The 26,915-nt window shown below is 39.2% G+C and overlaps 1 protein-coding gene across 1 annotated transcript; it reads left to right on the top strand.

Annotated features, from left to right (window-relative positions):
* lipeb (lipase, hormone-sensitive b) lies at positions 1-26,766 on the top strand. Its single transcript, XM_037676859.1, has 16 exons — positions 1-91; positions 470-506; positions 4,806-4,846; positions 12,073-12,314; positions 13,188-13,472; positions 13,939-14,029; positions 14,408-14,434; positions 15,108-15,253; positions 15,509-15,694; positions 16,966-17,118; positions 19,676-19,820; positions 21,059-21,286; positions 22,694-22,900; positions 23,951-24,126; positions 24,780-25,046; positions 26,324-26,766. The coding sequence occupies exons 1-16, from the start codon at positions 1-3 to the stop codon at positions 26,726-26,728; spliced, it is 2,727 nt and encodes a 908-aa protein (XP_037532787.1). The 3' UTR covers positions 26,729-26,766.
* Positions 26,767-26,915: the final 149 nt, after the last annotated feature.

Raw genomic sequence — 26,915 nt, 5'->3', positions numbered from 1 at the left:
ATGGCGTCAAGCAAGAAGGGTGGAGGCAGCAGCAAATTGGAGAGAGGTGTGAATGGAAAACGCTCATCTAAATTGAAAGAGGGTCCTGTTGGTGAGTTTTTCTGTTCGGTGTTGACATAGCTCCCTCGCGCTTGTCCCATTTAAAAACTGCATCATGCAGACGTCGTTACCTCCTTCTGCTAGCTTGTTACAAGCTTGTGTTAGCAGCTTGGTTAGCTCATACCACGGCTGGTTTTATAGCGGCTGTTTTAGGTGTAGTCGTTATTATATCACATGAAACATATTGTTTTAGCATAATATTTGTGTAAGCTATGAAAAAAAAAAATGTTGGTAGAAAAAAAACCTCCCAGGCTACGTCTCTAACCCCCGGCATCCAGCTGAGATCATAATAGCTAAGAACTTGAACTAGTGTCGTCATAAGTGCCGCGCATGTACTTTTTACAAACATTTTCACGTCTTCTGCCTCTAGTCTCAACCGCTGACCTTGACAGCACCCACCTGACCAGGTACTACAGCCATAACTAAAGAGGAGAGGGAAATAGATAGATGTGATTAAGCAACGAGTGTGAGATGTGATCAGGGTTTCCCATACTGTCTGTGCGTAAATATTTTTAAACATATGTGGTGACGTCACAGGAGACAGAGTGACAAATGACCAACCTCTGGTGGCAAGCTGCCAGCAGGCACTGGATCTTCTGTAAGAAAAATTGGTCATTTGTCCCAACTCTTACATTAACATCTAACAAGGTTGAGTCGGGTCCTCTGGACGGATTCTTCTGTGTTGAAAAATACTTCTTCAGTCTGAAGAGCTGCGACAAACGGTTTGAAAAATAGCACATCCTCATAGTGGATCAACCAGTTTGCTGGTGACAGCCAAAACTAGTTGTTCACATGCAAACGGAGGACCTAACAATAGATTGTTAGTACCCAGATGGCCACTTTCTATTCACTGAGTGATACTAGCAATAACGGCATTGTAAGAGGGGGACAGTTGAGCACAGAGGCATCCACCCCTGTTTAACGATGGACAGTTCTCTCACAAAGATAGATTCCTTTACCCCTCCCTCAAACCAGCATTCCTCTGCATCAAGGATGTGCACATCTTCATACCTGAACGAGTGACTGCTGGCCTGGAGCAGAGTCCTGGCCTGATGATGTTGCTGTTCGGTGCTAAGCCATCCTTTTGACCAGTGGCTGCTTTGTTTCCCGATATATAACTGATCACAGACCCTCCTGACACTGAACAGCATACACACTCTGTTTGTGTTGGGGGGGTTGCCATAATGTATTTTGGGGTTTGAAAGCCACTGGGACATCATGTTCATTAGAAAATAAACATCTCAGTTTCACTGAAACTCCTCCAACATCTGGAATGACCACTGATCTGGGTTCCTCCTTTTCACCTGATGGTTGGCTGGAGTCCTGTTTTGAGTTTCTTCTCTACTTTCAGGAAATCCCAGTTAGGACATCCACATTGCTCCAGGACCTGTCATGTGTGAGATTTCTCATTCTCCCTGGCTCCTATGTTGGTGGGGACGCTGTCCACTCTGTTGTACAGAGTCCTGATGACTCCTATCAAACCGAACGTACTGGTTTGTGAGGGTGGGTTTGCGTTTGAGAAGATGCTTCTTATAAGACTGGTCTTATGGATAGTGGTTGAAGTCTTATGGATAAATGATGAAATGTTTCAACAAAGAAGTATCTGTCCAGAGGACCTGACTCAACCTTGTTAGATTTATCTCCCTGGATTATTGAGCAGCATCAGGACACTTGCATTAACATGTTTGGCTAAAAAAATATCTAACCACGTCTAAGACATCACGGTTTAAAATAAAAACTCAAATCTTCTTTCTGCTCATTTGTCTTTCTATGCTCTGATGAAATGTTTTAACTACTTTGTTACTATTGTGCTTTTGAAGTTTTGGGATAATAAGATGAGATAATTTTTTGACATAATCTTTCATGTTATGCAACACATACTTTTTAACTTATCTGATTATCAGAGCTAGTTTTTTTTTTTTTTTTTTGCGTCAATGCATTAAAGCACTGAACTGAGAGACCTTACTTTCTTGTGGGGGTGGGGGGTGTGCAGGCTCATTGTTACTGGTTTCCTGTTGTTGCATTTTACCTTGTGAATGTGAGTGAAGCTCCTCTGTCTAAGACACTGCAGAGACATCCATGAATGTAAAAAGTAGTTTATTTCTTTGTTTTTCCTCATACAAAAAGCTCTTTGTGCCATCATGTTAAAGTTTTACTTTAAGGCTGAAGGGATCAAATATGGTCTAAAGTCTAAGCACTTGAGAATAAAATAATACTTGTATAGTGTATAATGTGTGTTAGTGTTGGATTTATAAGCTATGTACAAATAGCATCTACTGCACAGTATTTACCAGAACTTTGTCATAGAGCATTTAAAAATCAGAAGGAATTAGGAAAGTTTCTGGTGTAGGTATCGGACCTTGTCTGAGACATTTGTTTTAGGCAAAAACAAATATCTAATTGATGAGATCATTGAAAGAATTTCATTTCACAACATGCACATTACAGGAAAAATAGGTGCTGAATAAAATGGAGCTATCATTTTTGTTATAGCAATGTTTTTAATTTTTTTAATTTAATTTTATTATTATTTTTTTGTATTTGGCATTTTTGTGAAGTAAAATTATGGTAAATAGGCTGTACTTGTATAGCACCTTTCTACCAGATACTCAAAGCACTTTACAATACAATCTGTGCCTCATTTACCCATTCATACAGCACTATATTAGATCTCTACAAAGCTAATTGAACAAATCATTCTAAAGAGACTAATCAGTGCTTTATCACATTCATACATCGATGGGACACACATCGGAGGCAATGAGGAGTTCAGTGTCTTGCCCAGGGACACTTCAGCATGTGACTGCTGGTGGATTTGAACCCCCAGCTCTTGCATTAGAGGACGACTGCTCTAACCACTCAGCCACAGCCGCTCATTCATCATAAAGGGGATGAATTGTGAAACAATATTCTTTTGGGACAATTGTAATAGTGGGAACAACAGATTTTTCATTGATGACATAATGTTGTTTGTGTACCTCCTTGTCTGTGGATGAAAAGTTCTTCATTTCTTCATGGAGTGATAGGACGGTCATCTGTTTTATCAGCCAACAGAAGTCAACTCAGTTTGTTTTTTCCAAGAAAAAAGATCTTCTAATGGTACTTTCACCAACTGTTTTTGTAAAGATTCACGTGCTGAGCATGCACTGTGTGTGTCAGTATTTCTCAAGAGTTGAAACTTGCTGCTAAAATTGGGGCGGGGGTGTTTGGTCAAAGGCTAGTAATATAATCTTCAAAACTGAACGTCTGAGAGAGGCTCCACCAAAACAACACAGACAATATCATCTATTACAAAGATGGATGGATGTAAGTAGTTACTCAAAAATATGACAAATGCTAATGAAGAAATTATTAATTATGTTTTGATAATGAAGCAGTATTTCATCGAAATTTTCATGGTATTTATTTAAATTCTTTTTGTTTGTTTTTGTTGTTGCCTAGGCCTGTCACAATAAACAATAAATCAATCGCATGATAAATTAAAATTATCTACCTCATTTTAATTTATTGGCTTTATCGTTTCTTCGTGTCTCTCTCTTTCTACTGAAGACACAGGATGACAAAAGCTCAACTCTGGTGCTCTTCACTGACCCTTTTCTTTCTCTTTAAAATCTCTTTTAACCGTCCAAAATCGTGTTTTTGGATCGTTAAAAGCAGCTAAGCTGAGAAGCTAAGCTACGAGCTAAGCTAACAGGCCGACCTCAAGGCGGGGGGGGACCTCCGTCTTATCGAAGCTCCAAAATTCACGTTGAAACTCGTGCCTTTGTGTAAAAAGTTGTTTTTCCTCTACAAAAAGAAGCTGGGAACTTGTTTACTGATTTTTTAAAATATTTTTATTAAAAGCTTTGCGTGAAAAATGCTATGCTAAAGAGCTCAAACCACACTGAGCGTCCGCCATTTTGAGAACCGGAGACAGCCCACGTCACATCAATGGGCCTCCCTCCCATTTTTCTTAAGATATGCTGCTCGCTCCCTCACTATCCATCCTTCAGTTCAGTCTTACACTACCATCCGGTGGTCAAAAAAGGTACTACATGCAAAACAAATTAAGTATTTCTTCTAAAATGTGACAATAAATACTAATTATTGTCAAATTTCAAACAATATTATCGTTTATCGCAATAATTTCAAAGACAATTAATGGCCCAGCAAAATTTGTTATCATGACAGGCTTAAATGTTGCTGTTTATTATTTTTAGTTTTTGACATTTGGCCAGAGAGACTAAAAACTTAAAAAGCATGATTTGTGCTATAGTACCAATATTACGGTAATCACGTTTGTGTAAAGAAACACCAAATGGATTGATTTCATTGGTGTGTTTGCTTAAGACTGACCTTTAAAAAAATACAATAGATTTTTTTTTTAAACGTTAACATTTAAAATTTTATCTTTTGGTGGCTGTATCTTTGACAGTGCTGGCTGGTTTTTGCCATATGAGTCAAAGGTTGCAAGCTGAATAGCCAATAGGAGAAAGTGGTTGGGGTTGTTTCTACTCTGTTTTTAAATAAGGCATGGGAGGGACTAACAGATTAGTAGAGAAGGATATCACATTGCTTTCAAGTAGATTTGGTTTTGACAAGCTTACATAGAGGAGACTAAAAGCTGAAAAGGCAGTGTGATAAAGAAGCAACAGGCAACAAAAATAAACAACTTTCTTTTCACTTTAATTTCCTTTTTCTCCACGCTTTCATCGCACTCATGGAAGAGGGGAAACTGACATGGACAGAACATTGAACTCGGATGCCGGTAAAAAATATATCTTTAATTTTTTTTTTTTTTATCCTTTTAGCTGTTCAGTTTGTGTTCATTCAAACCCATTAACTGTACTCTGTCAGCTACAGTTAGTTGTGTGCCAACAATCAATTCACACTGTCCTTTATCCCCAGAGGAGTCATTATCTGTAATGTTGCTGTTGAACATGACTTATTAATGTCCGCTCTCATGCAGTTTTAATGTGGAGAGACCAGCTACAACCTAATAGTTTCAGCACTGGGTTTACAGGAGACACTTGGGTTAGTAAAACATAGAAGGGCAATGTTAAAACCTGTTGTTCAGTTAGATGGAGATGAACATTTGCTTATGAGGCTATGGTGATGAGGTCAGAAGGTGAGTACTGGTAAATGTTTTTCTTCATTGTAGCTAAAGAGTAATGACTTGAGTGCAATGCACCTTATTTTGTTTTGAAGCATTAATTTTAAGTCTAAAAGTGTAAAGACTGTATTCAGCTATGGTACGTTTTGAAGTTTTCCTATTCCTTCAAAACGAGGTGATACTGGTTCACTTAACTGTGCTCATTTGCATAATATTTGCATGTGATGTGCTCACTGGAGTTCAGACGTGGGTGTAATACCTGCCAACTTCATTGTTATTAAGCAAGTTTCTGAGCTGCTTATGCTAATCTGAGTTTGAAAAGTTCATCCCCAGCTTACAATGTCAGCATCAGACCTCACTCAGATCAGAGATGTGCACCCCTGCTTTAATTAAACTTTGTAATTTATATTTTGGCTCTGTGCCCAAACTTGTTTCATTTCAACAGTGCATCATTTGGGTGACTCATTGACTGGACCAGTCACTGTGTCCACAAAAGCAGCACTGCTGAGAAAATGCTGGTGTTTTACTGGGTTTGCTGATGTGTTGTGTGTTTATAAAGCTTTGCCCGTTGTCAGAGTTTGAACATTAATATCTACACATAATCTTCTGGCTGTTATCCTGAAGGCAAACAGAAGTCCTAGAATCATGCATGCTTATTGTTTTAAGTGATATAGGATTTTGTCATTTACCTTGTGATAAACTTATATGACATGTTTGCATAATGAGTAGATAGCAGCCTGAATGTAGTTCATTCAAGTTGTGTCATTGCTATCTTTCGAACTATGTAAAAAGGTTTTGTCACTTTATTTCCATATTGCAAAGTCCACTTGTTTCTTAAATACAGACACATTGTGTAGGATAACTTTATTTGCTGCCATTTACAATCAGATGAATTCAAAATGTCTGGACAAAACTATTGAAGATTACTTCCTATGGGGTAAGGATGCTATAAAAACAGGTGAAAAGGTGTACAATAGTTGTGCATAGCTAGAAATGTGTAAATTCTTGAATAAGTCAAATCATTTACAAACTTGTGTACATACAAGTACTACAACTAAGAACAGAGTTTACAAAGTTACAGCATCCAGGATTTATATAAACAATTCTCAAGTTTGCATTTGTGTGTTGTTGTTTTTTTTTAAATACAAATTAAAAACCGTGTACATCACAGGATTACAGACTTTTATAAATAGAGCAACGCATTTGTGGATCCCACTACTAGTTTTACATGTATTCTCTTGACATAATGTTGCCAATTGTCACAATGTAAATATTACATTTTATTCAGGTATAGTACTCTGAGTTGTTTAACATTAGCTGAATTTGTTCCTTTTTGTTTCTGTCCTCTTGGAGCTACAGTATATGGCGTTTTTAATGGCATCCTTACTCTGTAACTTTCAATGACGAACATCAAAGAATGAATAAAAAAATATTTTATTTCCCATTAGTTTCATTAGTTTGATGGGTTTGTTTAGTTTTAATAAGTGGAATAGCCAACTAAAAAAATCCTCAGTTCATTCAAGCTTTATTTATACAAATAAATCACATTTAGCCTCAAGGACTAATGTACAGGTGAGACCTGTTCAATACAGAGTTTCTTGTAAAATCATGAGACGTTAAATCAGAATATTTTCTTTATTGTAAATAGATGCGAAGATATTATCTAGACTGATCTAATGTACGCCTGATAATTTAGTTCTCTGTTCTTTTTCATGGACTCACTGTGGATTTAAATTTCCAGTGAATAAATCCTTGAAAGGAAAAAAAACAAACAAACAAAAAAAAAAAACATGATGCATCTTTTTATCTTTGTCCTGAACCAGGTTCTGTATTCTTGACTCCTGCAGAGGTCTCCCATGGGTCTGTTTTTGTGGAGAATCTAGTCCACTTACAGAACCATATTCATTAAACTGAGATCTAGAGAGAAATATTTTTCTCATTTGCACTACAGATCAAATCTTTGATCTAGTTGGTACTTTATAAACTTGAATTATGTAATTAAATTAAATGATTGGCATGGTATGATAATTTCATTCAACTTTACGTACAAACCGGATTCCAAAAAAGTTGGGACACTAAACAAATTGTGAATAAAAACCGAATGCAATGATGTGGAGGTGCCAACATCTAATATTTTATTCAGAATAGAACACAAATCACAGATCAAAAGTTTAAACTGAGAGAATGTGAAATTTTAAGGGAAAAATCTGTTGTTTCCAAATTTCATGGCATCAACAAATCCCAAAAAAGTTGGGACAAGTCCATTTTTACCACTGTGTGGCATCCCCCCTTCTTCTTACAACACTCAGACGTCTGGGGACAGAGGAGACCAGTTTCTCAAATTTAGAAATAGGAATGCTCTCCCATTCATGTCTAATACAGGCCTCTAACTGTTCAATCGTCTTGGGCCTTCTTTGTCGCACCTTCCTCTTTATGATGCGCCAAATGTTCTCTATAGGTGAAAGATCTGGACTGCAGGCTGGACATTTCAGTACCCAGATCCTTCTCTGATATAAGAATGATTATTTTGATGATTTTATGTCAATTTATACTTATTTTATACTCATTTTATATGCAGCTTATCTGTGCAAACCAGGCCTTGTGCTGTAGGAGGTGATGTGCTTCATAGGAATGTAACGATGAGCCTCCGGGAGGTTCTTACTGAAAGACTTGGCCCGTCTGGCGGTTACGACGACCCGGAGTTTTCTGTAAACATGTCTTTCTGGCTGTACAGCTGCACAGCTGCAGAAAGAAAAGCTTTGCAGAGAGTGGTGAAGGCTGCACAGAAATCTGTTGGAATCAGTCTCCCCACCATCACAGACATCTACACCTCTAGATGCAGGAAGAGGGCCACCTGCATCATGAAGGACCCCACCCACCCAGCACACACACTTTTTGCCCCACTCCCCTCAGGAAGGAGGTTAAGGAGCATTAAGTGTAGAACCACTAGACTGAGGAACAGCTTCTACCCTGAGGCTGTTAGACTCATGAATATCTAACTAGAATAATCACTGTGAAAAACCATATCATGTTGCTGCTGATCTGTTTCATGTTGCTGCTGATCTGTTTCAATGTTGATGTGTTCATGCGTGCACATCTGCTCACATACTCATGTTCATGTTTGTGCTGATGTTCAATGTTTTATGTTATGAGTGCTTAGTGTATATTTAGTTGATGTTTTTCTTAGTTCATATCTTAGATGTTATTACTGTTTTTCTTAGACATTTTATTGTTGGATGTAACTGGGACCCCGTGTACATAATTTCGCTCCACCACATGTACCACATGAGGTGCGAATGACAATAAAGAAACTCTGACTTTCATCCATCGGGCTCGTACGCAACGGCCTTGGGTTTGAAAGACATGTTTTTATGAGCCATCGCTCTGCTGTACAACTGCCTTGATAACGGGTAAACATGTTTTGCTCTGCTCGAACATCACCCAGCCAGAGGGGGAGTATAAAAGTGTAACGCTCAGAACAAGAGTTGAAGTCTGCTGTGGATCCTGATCCGATGCCCAGCCTGAATTGATGCTACCTTTTTACTCGGACTGAAACGGCTTCCCGGTCTGGTGTCACGGTGAGGGGCTTTTTACATCAATAGCTATGTTTACATGCACAGAATTCTTTGACTGGATTGAAATGTGTTCTGTTTGAATAATTCAATTGTGTTGTTTACATGGGCACAATCTGTTCATGACGAGCGTTTACATGCAGCGGGCTTTGTTCTGAACAGCAGTACTGACATGCGCAGAGTGGTAAATTCTCCTTTAAAAAAAAACACCGAAGAAGTTCTACTTCCGGGGTGAACGTAAACAAACCTGAGCACCCAAAATGGACCTGCGATAGGTTTTAATGATGATGGAGACGTTACTGCACTCCCTGACTGAGCTACAGGTAATACAGATCATTTTGAGCTCTTTCAAAGTTTCTAGTAGAAATGTTGTGTCGCTCACCGACCAGTTTTGCTTCCCTGACATGCTAATATTATTAGCGTTAGCCAGGCGGAAATGGCAAAGTCGCACATGCGCAGTCAGGTCAGTTTTTCACGATCAGATAAAAATGAACAGATCAAGCGTTTACATGCGCACCGATCGGGTTACGGATCTGCGTAAACCACCCGTTTCGTTCTGATCACAAATTATATCGGATCGCGCTGAATACACAAAAAATAACCCAAACGGTGTGTTTACATGACACACTTTTATTCCGACCGGACATTTGATCCGGTTACTTATGTCCATGTAAACATACCCCATATCTGATTTGTACTGAATGTACTTGTGCTTTGCTGTATCTGTGACGGTGTAATAAAAATTACACATTATTATTCTAGCAGAAACAGCCTGTGAGTTTTTTTTTATTCATTGCTCCGACCATTTTCCCCGAACCTGTATTTTGTTTAAGATAATTTCATAGATCCTTCTCCTGTGATTGCTGCAGAATGTGGTCTGGCATTATCGTGTTGAAAAATGCAGGGTCTTCCCTGAAAGAGATGACGTCTAGATGGGAGCATATGTTGTTCTAGAACCTGAATATAATTCTCTGCATTAATGGTGCCTTTCCAGACATGCAAGCTGCCCATGCCACAAGCGCTTATGCAACCCCATACCATCAGTGATGCAGGCTTCTGAATGGAGCGTTGATAACAACTTGGGCTATCCTTGTCCTCTCTGGTCCAGATGACATGACGTCCCAGTGTTCCATAAAGAACTTGAAATCGTGACTCATCTGACCACAGAACAGTCTTCCATTTTGCCACACCATTTTAAATGACCCCTGGCCCAGTGCAAACGTCTGAGCTTGTGGAGCTTGCTTAGAAATGGCTTCCTCTTTGCACTGTAGAGTTTCAGCTGGCAACGGCGGATGGCACGGTGGATTGTGTTCACTGACAATGCTTTCTGGAAGTATTCCTGAGCCCATTCTGTTATTTCCTTAACAGTGGCATTCCTGTTTGAGGTGCAGTGACGTTTAAGGGCCCGGAGATCACGAGCATCCAGTAGAGTTTTACGGCCTTGATCCTTACGCACAGCAAAGGTTCCAGATTCTCTGAATCTTTTGATGATGTTATGCACGGTTGATGATGATAACTTAAAAGTCTTTGCTATTTTACGCTGGTAACACCATTCTGGTATTGCTGCACTATCTTTCTGCGCAACAATGGTGGAATTGGTGATCTTCTTATCATCTTGGCTTCTGAGAGACACTGACACTCTGAGAAGCTCTTTTATACCCATTCATGTTGTCAATTGACCTAATTAGTGTTAATTGGCCTTCCAGCTGTTCGTTATATGCTCAAATTCTTTTTTCCAGCCACTTATTGCTACTTGTCCCAACTTTTTTGGGATTTGTTGACACTGTGAAATTTTGAATCAACATATTTTTCCTTTAAAATGTTACATTTACTCAGATTAAACTTTTGATCTGTCATCTATGTTATATTACGAATAAAATATTGACATTTGCCATCTCCACATCATTGCATTCAGTTTTTATTCACAATTTGTTTTTTGTCCCAACTTTTTTGGAATCCGGTTTGTATTTACAGTAAAATGTGTTCTCTCAAACCATACTATTGTGTGGGATGTGCAAAATATTCTGTGTTGTGGGGGGAAAGAGTTGTAAGAGGCAGGTGCTAGCCAGTAGAAAGGACAAATGAGTAGTAGTTAGACATTTTTCATGCAGTGTGTCTTGCTTATAGGAACTTGTCTGGCTGATAAATGTCTACAGATGTCAGGTGGGAAATGATTTCTCCCAGCAAACTGAAACGGTCTCTTCTATTACTCATCCTGAATGGCATAGCAAAGGATAATAATTGTGCTGAAATGGTTCAGTTATTTCTTTGACCCTCAAGACAACGGTTGTCTCGGAAAGTATTGTTTCAGTTTCTAAAATTTTCAGGCAATGCAGGCCAGGATGTCTCTTTCAACATCTGTCTAGGGAAATTTACCGTTCCGTTTTGAATTGAAACTACATGTGCATGAGTCACTTAAGGTTATTGCTCAACATCATCCAGTTCATGAAATTATCCAGTCTTTATTTGTTTACTTATTTATTTATTTTAAGAAGTTCTCACTTTCTTTGAGACATACAGGTACTTTTAGATCTCTTGTTTTTAGTTTTTGGGTTTGTTGTTCTATCTTCTCTTACCTTTTATCTCTCAGCATGCCAGTCACACTTGACACCAAGCATCAGTCGGTTCCCAGAGATGTTTGGACACTGAAATATCAGGTGACTTAACAGAAAAGCATAATCCAACAGGGCCAAAGTGCTGGATCTTTATCCTAGATTTGAATAGAGATATGAGCATGCCTGATAAACATACCAGCTGTGTGTTGTCAGCTGCATACCTCCCTCTGGGACTGTTATGTGAGGGTATTTTTATGTTTTTCCTCAGTTTCTCAATAATCTGTTTGTTCCCAGCAGCATCACGCTGGCAGAGGGCCTCTGTCTTCTCCTGTTCCACGCATGCCGGCCTGGATCTTCAGGGGGATTTTGGCTACTTAGCTTGGGTTTACATCTTTTAATTTCAAGGCTTGCTTAACACACTTCAGTCTGTGAGCTCCTGTTCAACAGACTAGAGGGGCTTAGTTAACAGGCCTAACAACATTTTGTTGGATATATCCACTGATCTCCTATGGGGCACAGTTGTTTCCTAAATGTTCATCTGCTAATGGCCCAAGATTTTTTAATGACCAAAGCCAATGAGGCTCTACTTTTGAATTTTATGAAGATGTTAATATGATGACCTAAGAATACTTGGGCATTTAGTTGAACATTGTTTTTTTGTATCATTGTGTACTCATAATAACAATATAGTCAAATACTGTAATGCTCTCTTTACTCATTCTCTGCCTTTCATATTTTGATTTACATCTCACAGTGATGGACACACAGGGGGTGTTTGCAGCCTTGTACAGCGTGTGTGAAGAAAATGCTGCTTTCTTCTCGGGTGGAGCCAAGGGGTCGCATGGTGATGCAGCCCGACGGCTGGTAGAGGCCATGAAACTGATCCAGGAGCACGCTCGCAGTCTGGAGCCGGTTATTTCAGGCTTTGCTGCTGTTTACCATCATTTTGACTTTGACCCACACATCCCTGCTAATGGCTACCGCTCACTGGTCAAGGTAAGCTGTGAAAAGTCCTTTTGTCTGTTTGAGTCAAATCGTTAGTGTTTCTCTTTTCGGCCTTGCTGCAACTCTGAGAGCAAACAGCCTTAAAACAACACATTGCACTCTGAACAATATTCTATCTCCTGGTGAGAAACTACTCTCCAGCACTCTTTGACTTGGTATTGCTTTGTTTCAAGGGCAGTGTGTTTGTTGCAAAGATTGATTTTATGTTGCAAATTGGGTAAGATAAATCCTCCCTCCGCAGCATTCTTCACCACTACTGTATCAGCTGTTTTTTTTTAATCTTGGACAGTTATCGATGAAACATCATGACCTTCAGTTGGTGCAGATCACCGATGTGTCTGCCAGCAAATGAATACTGCTCTTTTTTTCAAGCTCCTTCTTTTCCACATTTATAATCTTTTTAGGCCCTGCAGTACAACTCGCACAGTTTTGGAACACCCTGGTGAAGCAGCAAGTTTACTTTCTTTGTAATGTTCTCATTTTAACTTGCTGTCACGCATCATAATATTCTTGCAAGCTTATTACACTAATCTTAATTAAAACTTGAGCACACCCATTGGTCATGTCTGTTTGTTGAGGGCACAGAATTACGAGTTGCTTTATTCCAACTTTGAATGGATGCATCAGTTTCTTTTTAACCATACCAGGAATAAACATTTTGTGCAAGTTGTCCTTGTATTTCCTGGTAAAATAATTGAGTAATTAATGTATGTTTATTTAATTCAGTTTCATAAAGTATTCTTTTTAGTAAAATGAGATATTTGAAATGAGCATTTTAAAGATGGTTGCCTGTTTTCAAATAGCGGTGATAATTTTTTTTTTCAAATAATCCTCAAAGTTTTGACGTACTGTATTTTTTTCTAGGTCGTACGTTGCTGCCTTCTCCATATCATCCACAAGGGGCGCTACATCACAGCTAACCGTCGCAGCATCTTCTTCAGAGTAGCCCATAACGCGGGCGAAATGGAAGCGTACTGCAACGCTCTGTGCCAGCTGCGTGCCCTGCTTTATCTGGCCCAGCGCATGCTACATGACAACAGCCATGGCAACCTGTTTTTCCAGGATGAAAGTGGACTCAGTGAGACTTTTGTCCGTGAATATGCATCAATGCATAAAGGATGCTTCTATGGCCGTTGTCTGGGCTTTCAGGTGAGATGAGGTTTACTGCAATAGAATAAAAATGGGAAATGTTGACGAATGAGAGGGTGACATTCGGTTTCTTTGGGGTGTGAAAACTTAATTGTCAACAAAAAAGGTTGAAGTTCTGTAAAGAACCGTGAGAACAAAGGATTTACTCTTAAATATGTTGTTTTAAAATACTGTTTTTTTTTTCTCAATGGTAATGTAGATGGGAGGGTTAGGCTTTAGTTTTTAATAGTTATTTCAGTTTAGTTTTAGTTATTTTTGTTCATTTCAATTAACGTTAATGAAAGATGCTGAGCTATCAGCACACAGAGGCCAAAAGAGAAGTGAATGGGCTGAAATGTATAAAACTATTCAGAACAAGACCCATCTATTTCCATTTGAACAATTGCATCATCATACTTGTAAGTGCATTTCTTGTTCTTGTAAAAACCACAGATTAAGCTTTAGAATTCGTTTCTGCTCCCTCCAGTTCACTCCAGCTATTCGACCATCTCTTCAGACGATTGCTATCGGCCTTGTGGCCTTTGGAGAAAACTACAAGCGCCATCAGTCAGGAATAGGTCAGCATCATCTCATCTTCAGTGGCACCTTCTCATCATCCAGTCACATCATTCTCATTCATGGACCACACTCCTTCATCCTCACATCTTTTCTACAATCCTCTTTGGCCCCTCACTATGTACCTTTTTGATGTTGTGTGTTTTGAATAGTAGATGCTCTTTCATCCTTTGCCATCTCCAGGGCTGGCCGCTGTTTCTTGCATATTTCAGAATGTTTTGAACATGCACACACAGTTAACTCTAGAGTTGGTAGAAAGAAAGAGATGCACTATCATGTACACAGTTTACACAGTTGTGATGCACACAAATATTTTACGAAGAAAAACAACAACATTTCTCCCACTCTGATTCTGTCTTGTGCTCTGTGCTGCGCCACAGTGGACACAGGAGGTATTGCACCTTATGGTGAGTGTGTCAGAACCTCTGCTTCTTCATTGTGGAAAGGCATTTTAATTACAGAAATTTACCAAACCTCCTGGTTTGCATTGTAAGTTGTTTTCGATGTAGCTCTATTTTAATTTGAAAATTAAAGATGTCATAGATTTAGGTAATCAAAAAATTTACTTTCTTAATTCCAGCTTTGTCATAGAATGAGCAGTTAACAGCACTTTTAAAGCAGAAAAGATCCGTTGTACAATCTAGTGCGTCTCGTCTTAATTAACAGTAGCACAATATATTAAGTATTATTCTTGTAGCAAGTAAATATAAATACTGAAACCAGCTGACTCCCCTCAGGGTAACAGACTTTTTGAACTTATACATTTTTGTTTGCTGTGTCAGTTTCTTGCTTTCTTTTAGTGTTTTGCTTTCCTTTTTGATATCCACTTACTTTTTCTTAATTCCCTTTTTAAACCATCCATACTTTTTGATTTTGTAGCTGCCTTTTTTCCAGCTTTTGTTTTTGACTGTTAACTTTCATCAAGATTTCACCCTTCAAACAAACCATTGCATGTTTCCTTTTATCTCTAATCTGCACTTTGCTTTTTTCAATATACATTTTTTTCCATTCTTCTGACCCTTGTGCAACCTCCATATTATACACCTTCTTCATTAAAATCCACCCTATTCCCTTTCCCAGGTGTGGCAGCCAGCTCTTTCTTCACCTCTGGGAAGTATGCCATCGACCCCGAGTTGAGAGGGGCAGAATTTGAACGCATCACCCAAAACCTGGACGTCCATTTCTGGAAGAGCTTCTGGAACATCACAGAGACCGAAGTCCTGTCAGTGAGTAAACACAAATATGAAGATAAAGAAGTGCCATGGTATTTAAGGTTTCATTGTTATCTGTGGGCATGGATATATAAAGATTATTGTTCTACCCTTCTTATTTTAAATCTGTATTGTGTTTATAGTATTTTTGACAAGTAAAAGTCTCTTATTTTTATGCATTTTGACCCATAGGCCATAAGTGTTGAGAGAGGAATTCAGTTTGTCCACTTCGGTTCATGGGTTATTCACCCAGGTTCTCTTTTCTTGCAGAGTCTCGCTAGTATGACATCCACTCAGGTCAAGGTGAACCGAGCTCTTTCAGTCCCCGCCGTGCCCTTTGACCTTCCACAGGCATCCAACCACAGAGCGTCTGTGACCATAGCTCCACCATCAGCCCACACCGGCCCTGCTCCTGTTCAGATGAGACTCATCTCCTATGATTTGCGTGAAGGGCAGGTAAAAAAAGAAAAACTTCACAAACCAACTTTATGCTAAACTTTAATTACCAGCTTTTTATGAAAGTGTCTTTTTAAGCTGTTCGTATAGTTGCTTAATTTTAGTTTCTTTTCTTAGGTTGTTGTTATACCACTTAGTCAGACATTTTTTGTATCTTTATTTTTTTATGATTTAAATAATATGTCTGTCTTTTAACAAACTAGTGTAGCTGAATATTAACTTTTAATCTTAGAAGTTTTCTGCTTATAGGCGTGACTATTTTATTTTGTTGGACTATTTTTTTTTTCTTCTCAACTCTGGTTTCATCATTCAGGGGACCCCCTCCCTCCATTCACCAGCAAAAATCCTCAATTTTTGTTCTGTGAATTAAAGTGCGGCAGGGATCTGCTGCAGAGCAACTATATACCATATTTTTCAGACTATAAGTCGCATCTTTTAGCATAAATTAGCAAGTCCTGCGACTTGTAGTCCAAAGCGACTAATTTACATTTTTTCCCAATACTTATAAGACAATTTTCAGCTGAGATCTGACAGTTTCATTCATTCTGCCATGGAAAACATTGAAAGCTACCATTTTCAGCTGCTAGAGGGCCCTCAAGTAATATGGCAAGCCAAGTGTCTCATTAACAGCCACTTTTACCTATTAATGAGACACTTGGCTTGCCATAACAAAGCCACCTTCGTCTCGCTCCAGAACTCCTGGAGCTTCATTTTGCCACGACACCCAGGCGAAATGCAGCTTATTCGACCCATTAAAGTGCATTTATTAATGAAAAGTTAAACTGAGACACACCTTTGCTATAATGTTGAGCAAACAAATAATTGTTTTTAAGTGTTAATCTTATTAAATTCTTGTTAAAGTCCTCCCGTGCATGCTGCTGCGGCCGCCATTTGGCAGCCAATTGATTTTTGGCGCAACATCGGCCCACGTTTCCAGGTTGTCAGTGGTGACGTGTAACAAACGTGACGCATCAGCAGTGACGCATAATAGGTGTGACTTATAAGGCAAAGCAACTTATTTATGCTTTTTTCTACTTTATTAGACATATTTGGACTGATGCGACTTATATGGTGGAAAGTACAGTAATTATCCTTGTAGTGAAGCCCTGTTTCTCACACTAGCAACAAAAGTTTTATTTAAATGAGGTTGTGTTTGCAGTGCGTACAGTATTAATACAGTTTTTATTTTGTGTGAGGCAAACCTGATCAATGACCATGAAAATTTTATTTCTTAACGATAAATGTTGCTTGTCTCTCTCTTCACCCCCCAGGACAGTGAAACTCTGCTATCTCTCTGCCGCTCTGAGGGGGGTGCCATTTCTCTATCGCTGGGACTGAAGACCAAACGCCTTCCTTCTTCTCCCTGCCTCCTGATCCACTTCCACGGTGGAGGCTTTGTGGCTCAGACCTCCAAGTCCCATGAGGTGAAATGATTTTTCTCTCTAGGTTGTATTTCTAGGCTCTTTCCCAGACGTGTTCTCTTGCTACTGTTAGAAAAGCAAAAACAATTATTCAGCGCTTTAATCACCCATTAAAAAAGACTAAACTGGAAAAATATTTGTATTATCTAATGCTTTATTGTGCATTATGAAGTGATAATATGGATGTAATTGTAATAATTATAATGACACAGACGGTAAAATGATGAATGCCATGTGGCAGCTTTGCATAAGAATATTATTCCACACCTGGCTTTGCTGCTGTTTAGATTTGAGTCGGTTTTACCTACGCAGTCATCCAGCTTTATTCACCTTTGCATTCCTTCAATGTTTACTCCGTCTAATTGTAACTGAGTCCCAGATAATTAAAGAGACAGACACAAGCTGACAGCAGAGGGGCCCATAGGTTACCCATTTGTCTTTTCTCCTCTGTAGTGTGACACGTAATAAGCTGTTAAGTTAATTATTTATGTAATTATCCCTTGAAAAGTTAATAGACACTATGACCACTCTCCATGCTTTTTTTATTGGCAAGGTGCATGATAAGCTGGCCCTTGACTCTCAGCTATATTGCTGCATCCTGTCATTTACTTCATCCTAGTTGCTCTTTTTAGATTTACTTTATACATGACTATGACGAGCTAATGTGACAGTGTATGAACTTTAAGGAGGATGAGCAAACTTGGTTGATTGTAATAAGAGAGATTTAATATTTTTTACTGCTCCTTGTCCCTGTTCCTGGGCATTTGTGGCTGTTTGCAAGTTTTGGCGACTTGCCGCTCTTTCAAGACAAGGCTCTGTGAAATTGCTGAGGACATGGCCATCCTTGATCTGCAGCTGCATGGTCACGTGAGGATGAGAGGGAGCAATCATGGGGTGAGGGAGGCTGTCAAGTTGAATTAAGAGAATTGTACAGCCTCGTGGAGATAAACTACCCCAAACACTAACGGTATATCATCATTTTTGCCTCTCCTTTATTTTAGGTTGCCTCACAGTCTTGCCAGCAGTCCACATCATTTTTTTAGTGTTTATTTTTCACAGTTTGGCACCACTCACTTGCTGCCTCGCATGTTTTTTCTGCAGCCTTCTTCTGTGTGAATTCCTAATAAGAGGACCTGTAACAGAGAATAAAAAAGTCCCAGGTTTCTCTGTTAGAAATGTTATTTCTTGTATCCTTCCCATGATCCCGTCTCTTTTTCTCCTTAGCAAACTAGAGTTTGATCTCAGCTGCAGGAAGCTATAGTGCTCTCATTTCACAGCAAAGCTGTGATCAAAAATGGATGTAATAACATCTATGAGTTTAGCAGCTTGGGCTGAGCCTCAAGTGTTGGATAGTAGATTTAAAGAACTGCAGATTAACAGCTTTGCCCGTCTGAATGTGAGTGGAATCTCTCATTAATTCCCTCTTTGGGATTCGAAGAAGTGTAAATTTAGAGTCATGTAAAATTAAACTGCCTCTATCCCACCTCAGCTAAAACACACATCACCTCTCTGCCCACTGGACCATTTCTGAGTGGTTAGCTTCTTTTTTCAGGCACATGATTAGCTGTCTTGACTGACAGTCCTGCCCTTTGACTCAGCTCCATGTTGACACTCTTTGTAGACTGCCAAGCAAGAGGTGTTGTTCTCACTCAGCATTACACACTCATCCACACCTCGGGAATACCTTTACTGATTCACACTCTAACCAAAGCCGTGTTTACACACTTTGCTGTTGCCTTGATCCAAGGTTTACTGTGACGAGTAGGGCTTAAAGACATCAAAGTTAGTTCCTGTTTTCTTTTCTGCTTTTGCTGAATTGCTTGTTGGTAACAAGCATGCACCTTTCTTTCCCTGGCATTGTCACTTTGACCACAAGCACTGACACAGCAAGTAAAAAACCCCATTAAAGAGCAGAACAGAGAAAGAAAGGGGCAATACTTTTAGAAAAAATACCAAAGCTTTCAATGTTTTTCTCATATTTTAAGGTCACTGCAGCTGTAGGTACTTAATGTTTGTATAACAAGAATAAAAAGGAAAAAAAAAATCACTTTGTATTCTAGTAGTATTTTTATAGACTGTTCTTGTGAGACCACACTATATTGTCAATTTTGCGCTGTCAATTTGACTGCAGAGTAGAACATGAGGCAGCTTTTATTACAGTATCAAAAAGAGAGGAAATTGAGGTGACAATGAGGGCAGTTCTCATTCTTTTGTCTTGTCAGTAAGTCAAAAAACAGACAGATGACATCAGAGGGATGCATAATGTTCATTTTAACCTTGTCTGAATGTTCACCCCCATCTGCCTTTAAAACATTTACTAATGTATTTTTTCATGGCTGCAGTAGAACAGTGGTCAGTTCTATGGTCTCACTATCCTGATGCTGTGGGTTTGAGCCCAGGTGGTGTCCGTAAGGGCTTCCAGCGTAAAAATAATGATCTAATCTGTCATCCGAGTTTGCTTGCCTTGGCAAACCTTGCAGAAGGAGCAAGCAAAAGAAAATCAACAACTAATGATATATATTTATCATTTATGAGATTGTCCCTCTGTGTTTTAATGCAGCCATATCTGAAGAGTTGGTCCCAGGACCTTGGAGTCCCTATCCTATCAGTGGACTACTCGTTGGCCCCTGAAGCCCCCTTCCCTAGAGCACTGGAGGAGTGTTTCTACGCCTACTGCTGGGCTCTAAGAAATCATCACTTGCTAGGTACGTGCATCGCACACATTTTACAATGCAGTTTTTTCAGTATATTTGTATATAATTCGTTAGAGTTTGAATAGCACTTTTTTTTCCTCAAATCTGCTCATTTTATGCAAAATTAATAATGAAGCATATTAAATTGGATAAAATTGCTGTTATTATTTAGTCTGTGCTGTATAAATTGTAGTTTTAATATGTTAGTTTAATTTTATTACATATTAATAACTGAATAGAACTGAATGCCGTTTGCTGCAACTCTCCCTCAGATGTGAACCATATGGAAATGATAAAAGCATATAACTTTGAAAATTAGAAAATGTTTCTGACATCTTTTTTCGTTTGTGTTTCACTAGGTTTGAAATTCTTCACAAGCTAAAACAAAACAAAAACGACTTTTATTTTTCTAAATTTTGTCCAAATAAACAAACATCCCACACAGAAAAATGTTTTTGTGTAGATTTTACAGTGGTGTTCTGCTGCATCCTACTTCTGTCAGTAGGTTTTAAGGTGCCTCGACAACTAGACAAAGTCATGAAGTTGGAAAGACGGACTGATGGTGTCAGATCGGGCTAAAACGATGAAATGCACAAAGCTAATATTTGCAATAATTGCGATGCCTCTGAACTTCTAAAAGTCTAACTCTGAAAAACCAACATGATTTTAATATTACCTTGTTATAAAACATGAGTAACGAGGAACAAATGGTTGTCGTAAAGGCTGCAGAGGGTAATTTATGACTAAATGGTTCTATTTTATGAATAAACAAACAACAATGTAAAGTTCAAAAATTATAGACAAAGTTACGAGGTGTCCCAACTGTTTCACGTTAAAGTGCTTCTCCAAATCCTCAGCGTTGCCTGATAATTGTTTGGATGTGCTGCGAACTAACTGATCACTTGCTTACTTTTATTTTTCTTGCTGTTCTATTCAGTAAAATAGAATAATGAGTAAAATCTATTCAGACAAAAAAAATGGAAGACGTGTCAATTTGGCATGCACCTGAAAACCAAGCACTTCGTCACATAGATTATGATTATAGTGCAGTGTGTTAGCAGTATAAAAGTTTATATCTAAACTAAAAGGAAATCAGTAAGACATCTGTTAATAGTTGTTACACATCATCAGGCGTCAAGAAAAAATCCAAGCTTTACCTGCATCTCGTGAGTTTGGAGAATAAAACTGAACCTTCAATGTTGTGTTTTGTTTGTTTACCCTCACTTCTTATTATTTAATGTTGTCTTCAGGGTGGACTGGAGAGAAAGTGTGTTTGGCTGGTGACAGCGCAGGGGGAAACTTATCTGTGACAACATCAATGCGTGCTGCTGCCTTTGGTGTGCGGATGCCAGATGGCATTGTGGCAGCCTATCCAGCTACCTTACTGACGGCCTACGCATCGCCCTCCCGTCTGCTTACGCTTATGGATCCCCTGCTGCCTCTCAGCGTGCTTTCCAGGTGTCTCAGTGCCTATGCAGGTAAGACTGTGTGGATTGGTTGAAGATGTGTTGTTCCAAGTTTCTTGTTGAGAGTTGATTCTTAATTTATTTTATTTTATTTTATTTTTTTTCCCTGGTCTTTTAACCATGCAGGTCTTGCATTATCTAAACATAATGTTCAGGATGAAAACTAACAGTGATGCCAAATGTCTTTGTAGTAAAAACAGTTATTAAATTGCAATTTAGTCTTTTCACAATAGAATAAGGATTTTCGGGTTTTTTTTATTTATTTTTCCAACAAATTAAAAAAGATTTTTCACTGCCTAATTAAGTTATCCAAGTCATTTCTTTTTTTTTTTTATCTAAATGAGATACTTGTTTCTGTTTTACAAAAGCAGCATTAATTATAAAACCATAAAACCTATCATCTGCTCTTGTATCTTAATTGTTCCAATCCACAATCTCTTTCACAGTGTTTTATAGCTCACAGAAGTATCTTGTCTTTATAAAATACAACAAACCGCCATTATATTGTACACCATTTTTGTTAATGAATCTTATCAAAACAAGTGGTTTGCTAAAAAATGTATTCATCTGTTAGACAGCATGTTAGCTATTGTATCTGTAGCTATTTTTAAACAACAACTCAGAACTCAGTTGAAATTAACAACATTCTTATACTGTCATTAGGAGTTGGGAAAAGCTGGAGGAAAAAAAAAAAAAAAATTGTATATATATATATATATATATATAAATTTTTTTTTTTTATTATGCCCACCGAGAGGTGGATGTATTATGGTATATTCTGCCTTCCATATACATGTACATAAACTTTCTCTTGTCCTGTGCAAGTGCTCAAGATAATTTAACAAAATTTCATACACACATGCATACTTTCTTCACTCCAGCTCCAAGGTCACGATCACAAATCAAGGTCAAATTAAAAGCGAGGTCTTTGCTTGTCCAAACCAAAACTTCTTATTCACTCGAGTTAATTTAATGAAACTTAATACAAATTTGTACCATCTGTATATGGTGTATTGCGTAATATTTTCATCACTCCAGCTCCAAGGTCATGACCACAAATCAAGGTCAAAGGTTATATAAGGTCATTCCTTGTCTGGGCCATTGCTATAGAATGTAGCATCGCTGTATAATAGTTTGTTGACGTATCGTATGCACATATGTAGATGTCCATTGAACACTGCAAAATGTGGCAACTGATCCTGAACACTGTCAGAAATTTTGTCCATTATCTATGTATTATTTGTATTAGAAGTATTTTAGTGGCAGCACCATACTGCTAGAATTTTTTAATTTCATTATTGGACTGTTTCTGTTCATTGCTTTGCCATCTCCTTTGTTGTTACTCCTCAAAGCCCATCGAAGACAACCTTTTTTCCCCTCTTTTTATTATCTATTTTTTCTTCACGTCCCTCTCGGCAGGTAATGAGCCGCAGACTGAAAAGCAGGTAGAAAAAGTGAGCACGCTGAGCCTGGTGAAGAGAGATACAGCACTGCTGCTGCGAGATTTCCGGCAGGGAGCCTCCAACTGGATCCAATCTCTGCTGGATCCCAACAGAGCTTCAGCGTCCTCCAGCACAGCTGCAGAGGCACCACCAGGAGCTTCTGATACACCAACAACTGGTGTGTGTGATTGTGTGAATATATATTTAATACGGTAGGAAGGTAAAAGGTATGGGTGGTTTGAAAGTATGATTGTTGGCAGCTATTACATTTAAAGTTTCCCAAAAAAAGCATCTGAGAAATGCTTGTGTGTTCATCTGTTTTAGGTAGAAATACATTTTTAGTGAGAATAAGTTTGAAGTGAAACCTAGTGCCAATGGTTGAGTTCATTGGTGACTTGTGGATTGATATTAAGTTTAAATTGTGTGTTTCTGAGCCAGTCTGCTATGAGAAAATTCTGTTTGCGTGTGCTTTACCACACGTTTCAGTGTTTTACTACATTTGTTTCTGCGTTATATACCCATCATCATCATCAATCTGCCAAAGTTTTACAGCCCATATGAAGGAGGTCACCGATGTGGATCCTCGTTTTGCAGCTTTCAACTAACCAATTATTGCTTTAACACACTCTGTTGCATAATACTCCGGTAGCCCGCAGCTCACATGAGCTGTCCTTGTTGGAGCAGCAAAGCCTCGACAGTAGTTGTTAATTGTAGTCACAGTAGACCTGAAAAGGTATTCTAATTTTATTGGTGTCATCCAAGTTCAGTGACACTCTCAGAGCTTCAAGCCCAACCTAATCAGAGCACCTGAGGTGGGTGTATATCATTAAAAGGCCATCGTGGTGCTGCAGTGGTTCTTAATTAAAAAGATGGTAGATCTGCAGTGCTTCGTAAGGAGACGAGCCGTGACGACACGGTGGCGTTTTGACAGCTCAGGGTGGGACGTTGATGGTGACAGCTCTTTGTGAATTTCTTCCACCTACTTCTCTTCTTCTTGATGTATCCCAATTTGCATTTTGGGCTTTTAACTGTTGGCTGTCAACCAGTGGACATATGAGAAGCCTAAGCAGTAGAGTAAGTGAAATTGATTGCGAGTCACTTAGTGTTACTTTATTTGTGAAACGACCTCCAACTTCCATTTATCCCAGGTGAATTGTAGACGGCCTCCTTTGAATTGCAGCATGTTGAATACTTTGTGCGTTTAATTTATTTTCTCCTCCCTTTTGGTTCCTAGTGAGGCAAAGTGTTTCAGCTGCATCTATCACTTCCCCTCACGCTGACCCTCCTGTGCCAAACGAGCCGTCGGAGTCTCCCAGCAGGAAATTATCTGTGAAGAGCAAGACATGCCAGGACTTGGGAGCCCACAACAACGCCATCCCCCAAAGCCCACCGCTGATCTTGGAGGAAGCAGTATGTCACGATCTGACTTGTTTACATTCATATTAGCTTGCTCTCATATCTGGACAATGTTAACTCCATGAAACTTCCAAGAGCGGTTGGTGTGGGAGTTTTCCCTGATAGAGGAACATGTGGAGAGACATTTTCCACCAGCCTCTGATCAGTTTCTCTGGTTTCACACAGCTTGCATCAACAGAGTCTTCCAAACAGTTATCGAATTTTCAGGTTTGAACAGTTTTGCAGCGTGGAAATATTTTGACTCAACCCTGTAAAAAGCTGCACTTTTTGGACTTTGATGAACTCATCTGAAGTTATTTCACCATCTCTCCCAAAGAGATTAAACTGTAAAATGCTTACAGAAAATCCAAAACTTTTTAGCCACAGATTATTTTAGCTTTTTTTTTTTATCACAGACAGATTGGATTAGCGCCAGGCTTTTGGAAACAAATAGCAAGTAGTGACGTAAGACATTTAATATGCTTTTCCTTCTCGAAATTGGGATTGCTGGGCTAAGACTCTGACACTGCCAATGATTTTAGATTTTCAGTTTTAGTGCTGTCTATGCATATATAAACAAGTTTGCTATTAAAATATTAAAGCTTTTACCTTCTCTTTTCACCTCTCAGTTCTGTATAACCAAAACGTGTTTTGTCCCTCTTTTATAGACAGAAAATGTGAGTTTCTTCCTCTCTGGGGAAAATGATACCTCCACGTCCTACGACTTGTCTTCTGTGGCCATTCCACCCCCTGCTAGAGAGGATGGATCAGAGCTGGAGCACCCCAGGGAGTTTCCCCTGGGCTTTGAGCCTCTGCGATCTGAGCAGCTGGCTGAGATGAGGATGCAGAGCTCTCCAGTGGTCAAGGATCCTTTCTGCTCACCTCTGCTGGCTCCTGACACAATGCTCAAAGGGCTGCCTCCTGTGCACATAGTGGTAAGCTATAAGTTTGATGTATTAACTCATATTTATTTTTATAAATCTAACTTCCTTTAGAATATTAAAATAGTTCATTGAACCTCTGACGTCAAATAATTTGAAGTGGTGATTAGTTTACATTTACTGTATTTTCCACCATACATGTCGCACCGCCTTCCTTATAAGTAGTATCAGTCCAAAAATGTCCAATAAAGTGGAAAAAGCATAAATACGTCGCTTTGTTGTATAAGTTGCATCTATTATGCATCACCGCTGACAACCTGGAAATGTGGGCTAGTGTTGTGCCAAAAATCGATTGGCTGCCAAGTGGCAGCTGTGGGAGCATGCACTGGAGGACTTTTTAACAAGAATTTAACAAGATTAACACTTAAAAACAATTATTTGTTTGCTCGAGGTGCGTCTCGGTTGAACTTTTACTTAATAAATGCACTTCAATGGTCAAATCGGCTTCATTTCGCCAGGGCGGCGCAGCGAAACGAAGCTGATTTGACAGTGGACGAAGGTGGCATTTATGGCAAGCCAATTGTGTCATTAATAGCCATGTTTATCTATTACATGACACAACAGCATGCCATACTACTCAAGTACCATCTAGTGGCTAAAAATGGTAGTGTTCAATATTTTCAGTGTCACAATGAATGAAAACGGTCATATCTCGGCCAAAAACTGGTGAATAAATGTGAGGGAAAAACCCAAGTCAGTTTGGTGTATAAGTTGCAGGGCATGCAAATTATGCAAAAAACACAACTTATCGACCGAAAAATACGGTACATTTTTTACCATGATAAAGCTGTTGGAAACGTAAAGCATTGCAAAGATAGTGACAAAAATTATCTCAACACATATTTTAAATTCTGTGTAAACCTCTTGTTGGCTTAGAAGAAAAAACTTGCAGAAATGGTCAGAAGCTGGAGAATTACTTTGGTTGTTTCATGCACTCTCCCCACGTAGCAAATCATAGGAGTTGGAGAAAGAAAACGAAGCTGACTCAGAAAGAGTCTTGAGGGATTTTCAAAAATTTGAGTGGTAGGTGAGGTTGAAACATTGTTTTTCTTTTAAGGGTTTTATGTCTATCAGAAAACTGGTGCTGATTTCCAAGTGGCTTTAGTGAGTCGGCAAAACTGAAAAGAAAGCCGTGACAAAAGAGACCGAGAAGCTTGGGTTCCTTTTCTTCGTCCCTTAATTAAGATTCTTGACATGTCTGGTGGAAGTTTAAATTTGCTTTTCACCATTCAATATCTCCTTCTTCACCTCTCCTCCTCTACCCGTCTCAGGCTTGTGCATTAGACCCCATGCTGGACGACTCGGTGATGTTTGCCAAGCGTTTGAGGAGCGTAGACCAGCCTGTCACTCTGTGCGTAGTGGACGACCTCCCCCACGGCTTCCTCAGTCTATCGCAGCTCTCCAGGGAGACGAAGGAGGCCGCCAACGTCTGCGTGGAGCGAATTCGCACCGTCTTCACCCAGAAGGACACCCCCCCAGAGCCGCGCAAACACCGCAAACTGGAACGGACCGATGGGGGCGTATCGGCTCCTTCTGGGGAAACTTGTTCCCCTTTTGTTGGCTCCTATGAGGACGCAGAGCCAGTTGTGGGGAGAGGGGCTAAAACTGCTGATGGGGAGGACTCTGTTGCTGTGGCAGCTCAGAATAACACTGACGCTGGTGGCATCGGTGCTTAAATACAGCTAGATTAAATTTAAAAGAAGGACCAGCTCAGCCAAGGAGTGAAAAAGAGAAAGTTAATGAATGTCAGACTGAAGTAGGCAGTGCCATGCCTAACTGAGAGTTGAAGACAGTACTCTGGGGGTGGGAGGGGGCAGCCTAGAAGATTGCTCTGTGTTTGAAAGACAAAAAAAGAGGAAGTGG

Source organism: Nematolebias whitei, chromosome 5, assembly GCF_014905685.2.
Source record: "Nematolebias whitei isolate Nwh7 chromosome 5, NemWhi1, whole genome shotgun sequence".
Taxonomy (NCBI): domain Eukaryota; kingdom Metazoa; phylum Chordata; class Actinopteri; order Cyprinodontiformes; family Rivulidae; genus Nematolebias; species Nematolebias whitei.
The sequence above is the reverse complement of the archived record's forward strand: the minus strand, read 5'-3'. Positions and strand labels throughout refer to the sequence as shown.

What these genes read in the sequence shown, in the direction of transcription:
- lipeb (XM_037676859.1), top strand. Translation starts at nt 1, where the DNA reads ATGGCGTCAAGCAAGAAGGGTGGAGGCAGCAGCAAATTGGAGAGAGGT. An exon ending in GCGCCATCAGTCAGGAATAG is followed by an intron (nt 14,030 to 14,407) that starts GTCAGCATCATC and finishes GCTGCGCCACAG; the next exon opens with TGGACACAGGAGGTATTGCA. An exon ending in GTGTCTCAGTGCCTATGCAG is followed by an intron (nt 21,287 to 22,693) that starts GTAAGACTGTGT and finishes CCCTCTCGGCAG; the next exon opens with GTAATGAGCCGCAGACTGAA.